Source organism: Pezoporus occidentalis, unplaced genomic scaffold, assembly GCF_034315485.1.
Source record: "Pezoporus occidentalis ecotype Australia unplaced genomic scaffold, CSIRO_AGI_Poc_V1 ctg280, whole genome shotgun sequence".
NCBI classification, from domain to species: Eukaryota; Metazoa; Chordata; class Aves; order Psittaciformes; family Psittacidae; genus Pezoporus; species Pezoporus occidentalis.
Window position 1 is genome coordinate 1,360,057 of NW_026914719.1, and position 12,937 is coordinate 1,372,993.

General features: G+C 51.1%; 1 protein-coding gene across 1 annotated transcript in view; it reads left to right on the forward strand.

Annotated features, from left to right (window-relative positions):
• LGR6 (leucine rich repeat containing G protein-coupled receptor 6) overlaps positions 1 to 4,832 on the forward strand; it is a 110,018-nt gene extending 105,186 nt beyond the window's left edge. The window contains exons 17-18 of the mRNA XM_062625708.1: positions 1,288 to 1,368; positions 2,024 to 4,832. Coding sequence (XP_062481692.1) covers positions 1,288 to 1,368; positions 2,024 to 3,261 — 1,319 coding nt within the window. The 3' untranslated portion in view covers positions 3,262 to 4,832. The remainder of the gene's footprint in view (positions 1 to 1,287; positions 1,369 to 2,023) is intronic.
• The last annotated feature ends 8,105 nt before the right edge of the window (positions 4,833 to 12,937 follow it).

Consider the following 12,937-nt stretch of genomic DNA (forward strand, 5'->3'; position numbering starts at 1 on the left):
CCAGTCATATTCCCAAATACAGACAGGGAGTAGACCTCATGAGGGACCGCATTTCTAAACAGATCAGGCAACTAAATCCCTCTTGGGTGAGTTATATCCTCAGCACTGTGGAAACTCGCCTTCCTGCACGTGGACACCAGCACCAGCCCATATCATCCCATGGAGAATTCATCCCACGGCCACAGACCCAGGTCCCTGGATATTGGGCTGCAAGAAGCAAAACCCCACGTCCCTTTCCCCTTCTTCCCACTTGCAGGAAAGCCTCCGAAGATCTCCCTTGGGAGCAGCAGGCCGTGCTGGTGCCATGGGTGGGGATGGTGCAGCAGCACAGCAGCTGTCCTCACCATGTCTCAGCACTGTGAATCAGTGGCAGTTTAAAAAGAGGAGCCAGGAACAGAGCAGAAAAGCATGCCTTGGATTTGATTGAGAGGATGCCATTCTCCTTGGTGATGACCTACCCCTAAGGGCCACCAAAACACAAAAAACCCAGAGCCATTCTCTTCCAGCAGCTTCTCCTTCAGCCAGGGAGACTCTGCCTGATCCTCAGTGAGCCCACGCCTGGCTCAGGGTGCCCTCGTGATGGAGATGTGGGCCCAGCAAGGATGGGCAATGGGGGCAGCACAGTGTGGGTGCATAAACCCCATGGGTATGAAGTCTGCAGGCAGGGGCAATCAGCCTGCCTTTAAGAAAATGCAAGACAGTGCATCACATTCCCAAGAAATTGTAGGACATAAAATAAAGCAATAGATGTTGGGTTCTCTTGCCTCTTTGCTTCTGAGCTCTTTGGTGGTTGCTGCTGATGAAGACTTTGTGCCGCAAGTAGAAGCTAACAGCTCTCTTTGAACAAAGCTCCAATGTCATTGAGGATGAACCAACGTTGGACAAAGCCTGCCCAGAAAGCTTCCATTTAGAAGATGCATTTGAAGGCTTTGTTTTCTGTAACCACATAGGCTGGAGTATTTCTTTATGTTTAATAAAGCATGCTGGGAGGAGGGATCTGCAGTCACAAAGCACTGGGATCTGTGGCTCTTCCACTTCAGATGTTGGGAGTGACCTCAAAACAGAGGGGCTGCCCACACTGCAACCCACCAACATCTACAAGAGCCTCTCCCTCTACAGCAATGACTGCAGGGGTCAAACCAAACACCAGCAGCTACTGTGAACCGGAGAGCTGGGAATCATTTGGGAAGGTCTGTGTTGAGGACAGGCGGTGGGAAAAGCTTCTAGCCCAGCTAGCCCTGATGGCCCTGCTCATTCTCTGAGCAATGATTCTCATTTTCTCCCCAGATGACCTAGATACAGATGACCTCCAGCTGGACCTTGAGGAATCCAAGCTGCACCCCACTATTCAGTGCACACCAAGCCCAGGTGAGCAGTCAGGGCAACCCTTTGAACACAGCCTTTGAGCTTCTCTAAGTCCCCAAGGTCCCACAACCCTTCCCATGCCTCAGACGTGCAGATCAGAAGCCGGAATGGTTGGGCTCTGGCCAAACTGGGGACAAGTGAGGAACTTCCTTCTCCCAACCCAGCTGTAGCTGCCCTCCTATGAGGGGAGGACAAGGTCTGATCAGGTGATTCCTGATCAGGAATCTGAGGTATCCAGCTCCTCCATCCACCACCCTGCCCGCACTCAGACTCATGCTTTCAAGAAGTTCCCATTCCCTTGCAAGACTGAGACTTTGCTTTGTCCCAGCCAGCCCATAATACTGCATGACAAGACCTTGTCCTTCATCTCCTGATCCTACTTGCAGCACTGCAGACTGCAGGGGTATTTTACTGTGTTTCCTGAGAAAGGGAGAGGAGGGAGGTGCCACTGTCTCCTTACTTCCATCAGAACCACGCCAGCAAGCACAGGCTGGCTGGGACACCAGGAACTGCCTTTGGATTTGGTGCCCATTCACAGCTCAGTGGTGTCCTCACAAGCAAGATCGCTCAGTTTCCTCTCATTTCTTTTGATCTCTGCTGCTTAAAACTTGTGAAGGGGAATATCCTGGGTATAACTTTGGGGTCTGCTTTCTTCCAGGTCCCTTCAAGCCTTGCGATCACTTGTTCGAGAGCTGGATCATCCGCCTGGGAGTCTGGGTCATCGTCCTGGTCTCAGTGCTCTGCAACGGGCTGGTCATCCTGGCTGTCTTTGCCTCTTCCAGCTACCTGTCTCCAGTCAAGTTCATCATCGGCTCCATCGCCGGAGCCAACATGCTGACCGGCATTTACTGCAGCGTGCTGGCTCTCGTCGACGCCCTGACCTACGGCCACTTTGCCAACTACGGTGCCAGATGGGAGACGGGAGCAGGCTGCAGGGTGACGGGGTTCCTGTCCGTGTTTGCCTCCGAGGCTGCCATCTTCCTGCTGGCGCTGGCTGCCGTGCAGTGCAGCATCTCAGTCTCCTGCGTGCGGGGCTATGGAAAGTCACCCTCCTTAGGCAAGGTCAAGGCTGCTGCTTTTTGCTGCCTGTTGCTGTCCTCTGTGGCTGCCGTTCTCCCTCTCTTCTCCATTGGGGAATATGGAGCATCCCCTCTCTGCCTCCCATATCCCATTCCAGATGGGAAACCGGCCACCCTGGGCTTCACTGTGGCCTTGGTGATGACAAACATGCTCTGCTTCCTGACTATCACAGGCACCTACATCCGACTCTACTGCAACCTGCTGAAGGGGGAGTTCAGCGCTGTCTGGGACTGTGCCATGGTCAAGCATGTGGCCTGGCTGATCTTCACCAACTGCCTCCTCTACTGCCCAGTAGCCTTCCTCACCTTCTCCTCCACACTCAACCTTTTCCTCGTCACCCCAGAGGTCATCAAATCCATCCTCCTCGTGGTCCTGCCCCTGCCCGCCTGCCTCAACCCATTGCTCTACGTGCTCTTCAACCCCCACTTCAGAGATGACCTCCGCCTGCTGAGGCGGAAGGGCCAGGACAAGGGGAGCTACCCCGAGTCCTGCGGGGTCGATGACATGGATAAAAGCTCCTATGACTCCACGCAGGCTCTGGTGAGCTTCTCCGACATCGACCACATATTCGAGACACCCGATTCCCTGGGAGTGCACCCCATCCTTGACAGCTTCAGCTTCCCCTCCATGACGCTCGTCCCCTGCCAGCAAAGGGTGGGCACCAGGGGGAAGGAGAGAGGCTTCTCTGAGCATTGTCCCTGCCTCAATGACAGTGAGGTGCTGATCACTTCGGAGAGCAGAGAACCAGCCGGCAGCAGCCTCCGGATAACCTTCTTCCCCTCCCCTCCCACACCACCCTACGTGTCTCACTTATAAACCTCCTCTGATTAGCCATGCCCAACAGCCCCACACCACACACTGAGGGCCAGCCCCAGCACCGGGTGGCCAGCAAGGTGACAGCAGGCTGCTCCATGTAAAGCACCAGTACAACCCATCTACCCTCGCCCCCATCGTGTCTGCCTGGACAACAGGCACCTCTCTGCCAGCTGCCACTCGCCTGGGAGGGCTCTGACTGAGATCCAGATACTCAGGGCTGGCCATGGGAGGAGATAAACCCCCTGTGTGAGTGCTTCTCCTGCTAGGGACTGGCTGGGAGCGAGTCGCACCAGTTCAGGAGATGGGTCAGGGAGATCCTCATCATCATCCTGCAGCATCACAAGCCAGGAGGAGCCTGCAGCAAAGCCAAGCACGTCTTCTCAAGGCAGAGATGCCTTAGCAAAAGCCATTGTTCTGTGGCAGAAACACATGGAAACGGCCAACTGCAATGATGTGGCTACCCATAGGGACCTTGTTCTCCAGGGTCCTCTGCAGGCCCCACAAACCCCTGGAAATGGGCTTGCATCTGCCCCACACCACCGACTGGAAGAGCAGAAGTGGGTTAAAAGCAGTGTGTGCACCTGAGGTTTGGACCGCCCCTGTTTTGGGAGGCTCTGCTTCATCCACTGAGAGCCTCACAGGTTGGGCAGGACCCCCACTTTCAGCTGATAGCAGGAGCTGGGAATGCTCAGCCCCTCCTTCAATCTGACCCACAGTGTCTGACAAACAAGGGGTCTCTGAACTTCAAGGCAGCCAAATCCAAACACCTCCCTGGAGAAACCCATGTGCTTTGCCTGAGGTCACTCAGCAGCACCTTGACACGGTGCATCCACCTTCATCGCTCCCTTCACCGTCATGTGCTGCAGCACTCCTGTCTGTAGTCACGAGGCTCCTGGTCACACCCAGTGAAACTGGGGTCTGGCCCCAAACCTCACTCCTGGAAGAGGCTGTTGGCTCTTCTCCCCATGCAGAATAGCCATTTGGGGGCTGCATTTGCCCTCCCCTATTTTAAGGGCAGCTCATGTAGGAGGAGGGAACAGAAATCAGCCTTGTGGGATGATGGCATCAGGAGGACACCAGTCACTGGGAACAGTCTCAAATCTGCTCCCTGCAGCTCAGGGATCTCCCAGATCCACCCTCTCCATCACAAACCTTCCTACTGCCACCCAAAGCAACAGGGAGCCCGGAGATCAGAGCTCAGGCCCTACACACACAAAGCTTTGGTCCTGCTGACATTACTGCAGCTGTATGTCATCCATTCTTGTGAGACAATAAATGAGCCCCATTGCTGACCAGTGGCTGGCTTCTGTCCTCTTGCGTGTGGAAAGCACCTTGTTGGTTCATTCAGCAACCGGCTGCCTGCCTCTCAAGCCAAGCTGGGCTGCTGGGGCTTGGATGTTGTTTGTATGGCTTAAGGGAGGACTGGGGAATTGTGTGTGTCCCCATGAGCTGGCATCATCCTCCACACCCCTCTTCTTCAGAGGGAAGAGCCAAAACACCCACCTTTATGCAGCAGAAGTACATCACCTGCGTCCCTTTCCAGACCCCATGGACCAGACCCACCTGGTTGCACCCTGTGATCTGCTGCTCAGGGCTCATGAGCAGGACAGTCTGATGATAACAGTTTGAGGACATCCTATAACAGGGTCTCCCATGTGAAGGCAGAATCCCCACCCAGAGCCAAGCTCTGCTCCCCTTCTCTGCTCACGAGCCCTGCAGTTTTGTTTCAAGAAGAAAAACTTGAGAGGTCAGCAGGAAATCAGAGGAATGAGATCCAAAGGTTAGAGAAGAGGATCAGAACCCAAATTTAGTGACAAAATCCAAAGCTTTGCTATGCAGTTCAGGTGGAAATGATGAAAACCATGCCCCGTTGCGATAGCTGAATCCTGATCCAGACTTCCGATATCCTGCAGATGCTCCAAATCAGTTCTCATGCTCAGACCATTAAAACACTAAGCTATTTGCTTCCATTTCCCGAGGAAATAAGTGGAGCTGTGCTGTAAGTCCCAATGCAGCGAGTTCTGCCAGTGTGATAGAGTGGGTCAGCATTTCCCCCCAGGGAGAGGGTGGTCCTGGGTCCCTGCTGACACACCAGAGCTGATGGTGGCAAACTTCAGTGGTGCTGCCTGCAGCAGCCTGAGTGAGCACCAGCTGGTGGGATATGTTGAAGGGGAGGACAAGGCTTTACGGGTTACATTCTGGCTGTTGTGGTGTATTCCAGGCAGAGACCTTCTGGGTACTTGGCTTGCGGAGCTGCTCTGGAAGCCATTGTCAGGGCTGGGCACCTTTGAAGTTTCCCCTGGACGTCAGCAAGGCACTGTCAGGACACCCTGAAGGGAAGAGACAGCATGTGTCGGGGAGGCTTTTGGCCCTGAGGGACCCGGAAGCATTGTCCACCAGGACAATGTAGAGGTAGTCTGTAGGCACTCAGATGTCGATGTTTCGCTTGTCCAGCCCTCCTGGCTGTAGATGTACAACTCCTCTGAACCAAAGCCAATGAGGCGAGAACCCTGCAGGGTTGTTTTTTCAATCTCATTGTTTTTTCCACCAATGTTATTCTTTCTGGAAGCCTGGGCCATGATTCAGAATGCTTGGGATGGCAGCATTGCCATGGCCATGGGAATGCAACTGATGAGAAGCTCTGTATGGTATTGCACTATTTGGTACTGGCCACCTCAGAGGCCAACAAAAAACAGGTATTTTGGAGAATGCAAGCCCATCCCTGAGACTAAGACAGCCCCCAGGTCAGGTCTGACAGCAGCAGTTCCAGGTTATATGAGCTGGCAAAGGGTTAATCCTTTTTCCCTACTATCCAGCGACACAAAACCACACTCACCTTTTCAGACAACCTCTTCCAAACATGCCCCAAGAACAATTACTGTGTAATGCCTGATTGAGAACTTCAAGGTTATCTCATTCACACAAGAGTTTGCTGCTTTGAGCTCCTGGAAGCAAAACCAAGGCGTTTAATCTCAACCTTTTGTCTGTGGATATTTTGTTAGCTGTAATTCCTGCTGGGATCTTTCCCCTGCCATCCAGATCCAACATTTGTCCATATAGACTCTGTCCCAGCCCTAAATCCCCACACACCTCTTCCTTCCATCACAGACCCCAGGAAGGGGGTGCTGGCTGGTGTAGGCACAGACAGCTTGCACACGGTTGGAACGTTAACAGTTGGTTCCGATTCCTCTGGCCACTACACTTCGCCATTGCTACGCTGGGAAGCATCCTGCTGGGAAGCAGAAATATTCTGGGAAGTATTCCAAGAAATAAAACAACCCAGCCTTCAAAGAACACAAAAGTGAGACGCTGGGTCAGATACGGACCTTCAGGTACGACCTGTCAGATACAGACACCTTCAGCAGTCAGTACTGGGAGAGGGAGGCACGGAGCAAAGCCATGGGACCCCCAGGCACAGCATAGGAAGAGGTGCTTGGGAAGCAAACCTCATAGGGTCTGTGTTCCAGATCACAAGTAACAGATGCTAAACCCTCACCCCCAGTGTCCAGGCAACCAACCCTCACCTCTTAATGCCTCCCACACGCTCAGAAGGAAGGCAGAAATTACAGCTGTCTCACCATGTGCACACCATAGGGTGAAACACAATTCACCTTCCAGACTGAAAATGCCCTTTTCACATGTCAGCTCTGCTCCAGTGAAAATCTCTTAAAGGAGACAACCAAAACCAGACCCTCCCTGAGGTTGGAGCTCAGTGAGAAACAGGGTGGAAAAAAGGTACTGAGCTGGCTGAGATTCATCCTCTTGTTATCTACCATCAAAGCACAGGCTGGTTTAGAAACAGCATCCCGAGCTGCAAAACACACTACAGGAAGTTTCACCTGCTGCTGGTGGGCTACAGAAAGGTTTTGGCCCGCTATACAAAAAAGCCTGTAAACAGAACCTGGAGACATGTCAGCAAACACACCGCCACCAAGCAGGAGAGCTCAATGTCAAGTTCTAGTTCTGAAATCATTTATATTAGCCCAGATCTGTTATAACAGCGACCAACCTGGCCACAAGATCCTGGAGACTTTCTAGACAGAGAAAACTTCAGTATAAAAAAACCCTATTATATAGCACATAAAACTGGAACATAAATGCTGCACTTTCATGTCTTCACCAGGATGTTTAGATTAAACTAGAACAAGCCCTGAATGCAGGGAGATGAAAGGAACCTAAACCAATTTTGGTCAGAGCAGCCCTCTGGAAGGCTCCGGTCTAACTCTTTACACAAAGCAGGACTACCCCCAAAGCAAGATCAGGTTGCTCAGCACCTTGTCCTGTTAAGTGCTGAAGCTCATCAAGGATGAGGAACCCATCAGCTCCCTGGTACCCATCCCAAAGCTGCACCATGCAAATGGGATGAAATTCCAAAACAGAATTTCCCTTGCTGCAGTTTGTGTCCACAGGTTTCTGCCTTTCCAATGTGCACACCTGACATAGCTACACACTAGGTAGCTGCAAACAGCAAGATCTCCCCTTCATCTTCTCTCGACCAAGCTGAAACCCATCTCTATCACCCCCTCCTCATGTGCTTTAGTCCCCAACCACCACATCTGGACTCTCCAATATGTCTGTATCTTTCTTATGCTGGGGACCTCAAAATGCAGCTGTGACTTCCTAAGTCCCAAATAGAGATGAATAAACACTTCCCTCCACATGCTAGCTGCGCTTTTACTAATGCAGCCCAGTCTGTGGTTGACCTTCATGGCAGCAACATCTTCACAAGCGTGCATGCAAAACACTGCTAGAAACCTTGCAGAAGTCAGGGGACACAGCACCCACTGATCCTCCCCATCCACAGAGCCACTCATCTCACTGCAGAAGGTAATTGGTAAGATTTACCTTTAGGAAAACCACACTGACTGTTCCCAATGACCTTCTTGTCCTTTGTGTATTTTCACATCCTTGGACATGGTTTTGAGGAGGATCTGCCCCGAAACTTCCCCGGGGACTGAGGTGAGACTGGCAAGCCTGGCATCTCCTGGATCTTCCTTTTTTACCTTTCTGAGGATGGTTGTGACATTGTCTTTCATGGCAACCATCAGGAACCTTCCCCAGCTGCCAAGAGTTTTAGAATCATAGAATGGTTTGGGTTGGAAAGGCCCTTAAGATCATCCAGTTCCAACCTCCCTGCCATGGGCAGGGACACCTCACACTAAACCATGTCAAAGACATGTAGACCATGTAAACCATTTTCAAATACAGTGTAGAATAGCCTTGAAATGACATCAATCCAGCCCCCTCAGTGCCCTCAGGTGCGTCCTGTCTGATCTCAGGGTCATGCATAGCCAGTTCCCCTAAACAAAATGGAATTTTACCTTCTTCTGATGTACCTTTCTGAACCGAACTCTGCCACGAGGCACAGAGATGAGGGAGGCCACGCTAGTGAAACCTTTGTCACCAGGACACCAACCCATTTGCAGTGGGCAGTTTCCTGACTTCACCCCTGGGATGTTTCTATGTTCCTTCTGGGCAGCCCAGCCCTGCTTTCACTTTCTGTGCACTGAGGGTTTTCATTTGAGCTTAGTCATGAGTTCCCTGTTCAATCCATGCTGGCCTCCTGCCATGCTCGCTTGACTTCCTGCAGATCAGGCTGGGCTTTTCTTCTGTTTGGAGAGGTCATCCTTGAAGATCCAGCAGCTTTCCTTGGCAGCTTTCCCCAGGAAGGCAGCCTCCATTGCAATCCCACTGAAGTCCTCAATATGCCCAAGTCCTGGTGGCAGAACTGTTACTCTGCTGCTCGCATTCCTCACTTCTCTCAGATCCACCAAGCCATGACTCCAGCAGCCAAAGCTGCCATCAAACGCCTCCAACCAGCTCTTCCTTATACATAACCCACAGCTCAAACACCTCCCCTGCCTGGCCTGCCCAGCACTTTCATCAGAAATGAAATGATCATTAGACCTTACAGTGAGGCTCTTTCTGCTTTTTTCCCCTCATCTTCTGACCTATGAAATCCCTGTCTGAAGCCTCACAAAATCACAGCATCGCTGCATCAACCTCGCTGGGGGTCCTCATCGGGCTGGCTAACCAGTACTAACCAGAAGAATGAAACTCAGTTGCAGGGGAAGGGGATCAAAACGCTCCCCGCAACAGCAGGATCTAATGTTTCCCTGTGTGTCCTGCTATCTGGGGACAGAGACCTCCTGGGCAGCATGAACCAGAGCTCTCCAAGGAGCACTGGGCAAGCTGGGGATGTTCTGGCACTATTCCCACTCTGGGCCTCTTGTTTGAGCCTTTTAGGTGCACCATCATGCTCGTTACTAGTTCCATGTAGAGTCCTGAGTCTGGCACTACCCCAGCAAAGGGCATGTAAGAGAAAGAGTACAGGTTACACAAGTGTCATGGTATTCTAGGGAAGAGGTAACTTGTGAAAGTTGGCTGTGAAACTGAAGGTCTTGATCTGGGTGAAAACCCACTCTATAAAGACGAAGGCAAAAGACAGGGAGAAGGACAAAGACACATTGGGTCTGACAGTGACCTCCTCACAGGCCATCAAGGGTATGCTCTCTCCTCAGTGCCCAACCACCAGACTTAGGATTGTCTCTGAGAATTGATTCACACGTGCGGATGTGGGTACATGTTCCCTAAGGTACATCCATTGGGAGCAAAGTCAGGTAACATGGGTTATGAAACAGAAACGGGTTAAATGTGTGGCAAAAGGTGAAAAGAGACTGTTTCCAGGGGCAGCAACTCCAGGGGATGCTATGGCAGCCAGCAGGTCAGCTCCTCAGTGGGTGACAAGAGCACCACACCAAGCCCTGGGCACCAGACCCACTTCCAGATCCTGTGCCCACACGTGCTGCCAAACTAAGTGTTCCAGGCCAGGTTGGACACAGGGGCTTGGAGCAACCTGCTCCAGTGCAAGGTGCCCCTGCCTGTGGCAGGGGGTTGGAACTGGATGAGCCTTAAGGTCCTTCCAACCTAAATCATTTTAGGATTCTATGCTTGGGGCTGTTGGGGGATCACCACTCCCTCATGGTGTGCAGACCTTTGAGCACCGATACCTGGGAATTCAGCCTCGGGGAACAGGTCAGGGACACAGGATTCTCACGGACATCTCAAAACAGTGACACCTCCTTTGGCATTTCAGATCCAGACTGGATAAAGTGCTGAGAAACCTCAGAATGGACACAACATGCCAATACTCACATATTGCCCTGCCTGCGTGTCTGGCAAGCTAAGAGGGACCATGAGCTCCTGCGTGGCTGCTTCAGAAGAAATACCAGGGGTCTCTTCAGCCACTGCCTCACACACACACACACACACATGCACACAGTTCACAGCTCCTACAACACTGGTCCTGTGCAGATCCTCTCTTTATAGAGCTGCTGGAGCAGACTTGGAGCTACTCTGCCCTCGCGTGGTGTGTGGATACTTCCGAAGTAACACATCTCACTGCAGCTTTATGGCTACCACTGTATCACATCTTTATGGCTACCACTGTATCACATCTTTATGGCTATCACTGTATCACATCCTTCTGAGCATACCATACACTTACCAATGTATCCCCCTTATCAGTGTCTGCAGAAGATGCTGCACTCATTCACACATGGGTTCCTCCTGGACCATTCTGAAAGCACCCAGCAGATCATATCCAACAAATATCTAAACCAAACCCTAGAGATAGGTCGTTTTGAAGATAAGCATGAGATATCATGGGATGCTTTTTAAAGTGTTCTTAGACCACTTCTGAGACATTTCTTACAATGGTCCTGAAGACACTCCCCGACTCTGGAACCTTTCTATCCAGAAGTCATTTGAAGTTGACCCAAAGAGCACACCTAAGGGACAGAGCCAGGAAGAGATTGAAAATCCATTGAAAGTGCCAGCCCAGGAGCAATTCTGTGGCTCCTCTGGAAGCTGGAAGAAGTCCTGAACTTCCCTGAGCAGATTCAGCACACCCGAAACTGCAGCCAAAGGCAATTCTGAAAACATAGAGATCTAAGGTCCCACCAAAGCAATTCATCAAATGTCTATGATCCCATCAAAGGGACAGCTAGAAAATGCCATAGGGCACCACTGACGAAACAAGTGTGAAGATCATAAGGCAGGTGTGAAGCTGCCCTAGGGCCAGTCCCTATGGATTGGTTGTAAACATCTTGCTGATTCTAAAAATGTCCCAAATAACACCACATAGAAGCCATTTCGGAAGCTATCTGTACTGTCAAATCATAGCCATGAACACCCCATTAAAAGGATTATGAAAAGAAAACTCAAGCAAAAATCCCACAAAACCATCCAGTATTAAAAATCCTTTGTGTGATTTTTGGAAGCATTCTCCTGGGGGCCTTTTGAAGGGATTTGTCCAACGATCTCTCAATTTTTTATGGTCCTATTTCCAATGACTCCTTTGTGGGGATCTGGGCTTACTGTTGATAGCTCCTTGGCAGTGGGTTTAGTCTCTTCAGGGTGTTTTCACAATAGCTCCACAATGGAGGTGGGGTATTTTTACAGCATTTCATAGGTTTTCGGAGACAGTTTACATCACGGTTATGGGATGGTGTCTTGGGGAAGGATCAGAGGGATTTGCTGTAAACTGCCTGAGTAATGTTGGATTTGTGAGTATTTCCCCCCTGAAGTCTGCACTCCTCAGACCATGGACCCTATTTTGTGCAGTCATAACCCCAGGATTCCCAGCTAACTCCGCTTGCAGGGGAAGGGCTGGAAGAGGCGTGTTGCACACAGTGAGGGTAACACCCCCGTGCAGCTCCCAGAGGACAAAGCCTGAATCTGCCAGAAGCCCTCCCATGCAACAATCCCAAAGGGATCACCTGTGGTGCCAGGCCACCACCGAGCCTCTGCCAGCTCTCTGAGCAGAAGGCAGCAAAGGCAGCCCTCAAACAGCAGCCATGGTGGGTCAGTGCGACTTCCACTGGATCAGATTGCCCAAAGCCCATGGTAGGAGGCTGGAATTAGGTGATCTTTGAAGTCCTTTCCATTCAAACCATTCTGTGATGTTATGATTTGATGATCCCCAAGGCCACCCTGAGGACAGAACAAGTCAAGACAAGCCAAGGAATCTAGGAGGGACTCTTCATCAGGGACTGTAGTGACAGGACAAGGGGTAACAGGTTCAAACTGAAACAGGGGAAGTTTAGATTGGATATAAGGAATAAGTTCTTTACTGTAAGGGTGGTGAGGCACTGGAATGGGTTGCCCAGGGAGGCTGTGAATGCTCCATCCCTGGCAGTGTTCAAGGCCAGGTTGGACAGAGCCTTGGGTGAGATGGTTCAGTGTGAGGTGTCCCTGCCCATGGCAGGGGGGTTGGAACTGGATGATCTTAAGGTCCTTTCCTACCCTAACTATTCTACGATTCTATTTCCTCTATTTTAGTTCCTTTTTCCTATTTTAAAATACTTCTTTAAAAGGTAAACATATGAAGAACATGAGTATGGAGAGCAACTCAATACACGTGTCACCATTCCACCCCTGGGCACATTCAGGATCAGGGTGGACTGGGCTCTGAGCAGTGGAGCTGAGGATGTCCCTAGATGACCTCCAAAGGTCCCTTCCAACCCAGCCTGTTCTATGGTTCCATGACCCAAACACCAAGTACGCGTATCTATTTCATAAACACACAGTGTAACAGGACGTTTTGTGGGACCTTCTTCATCCTGTGGGATGTAACGTTTATTTCAATGTACCGTTTTTACCGTGCCTACCTCAG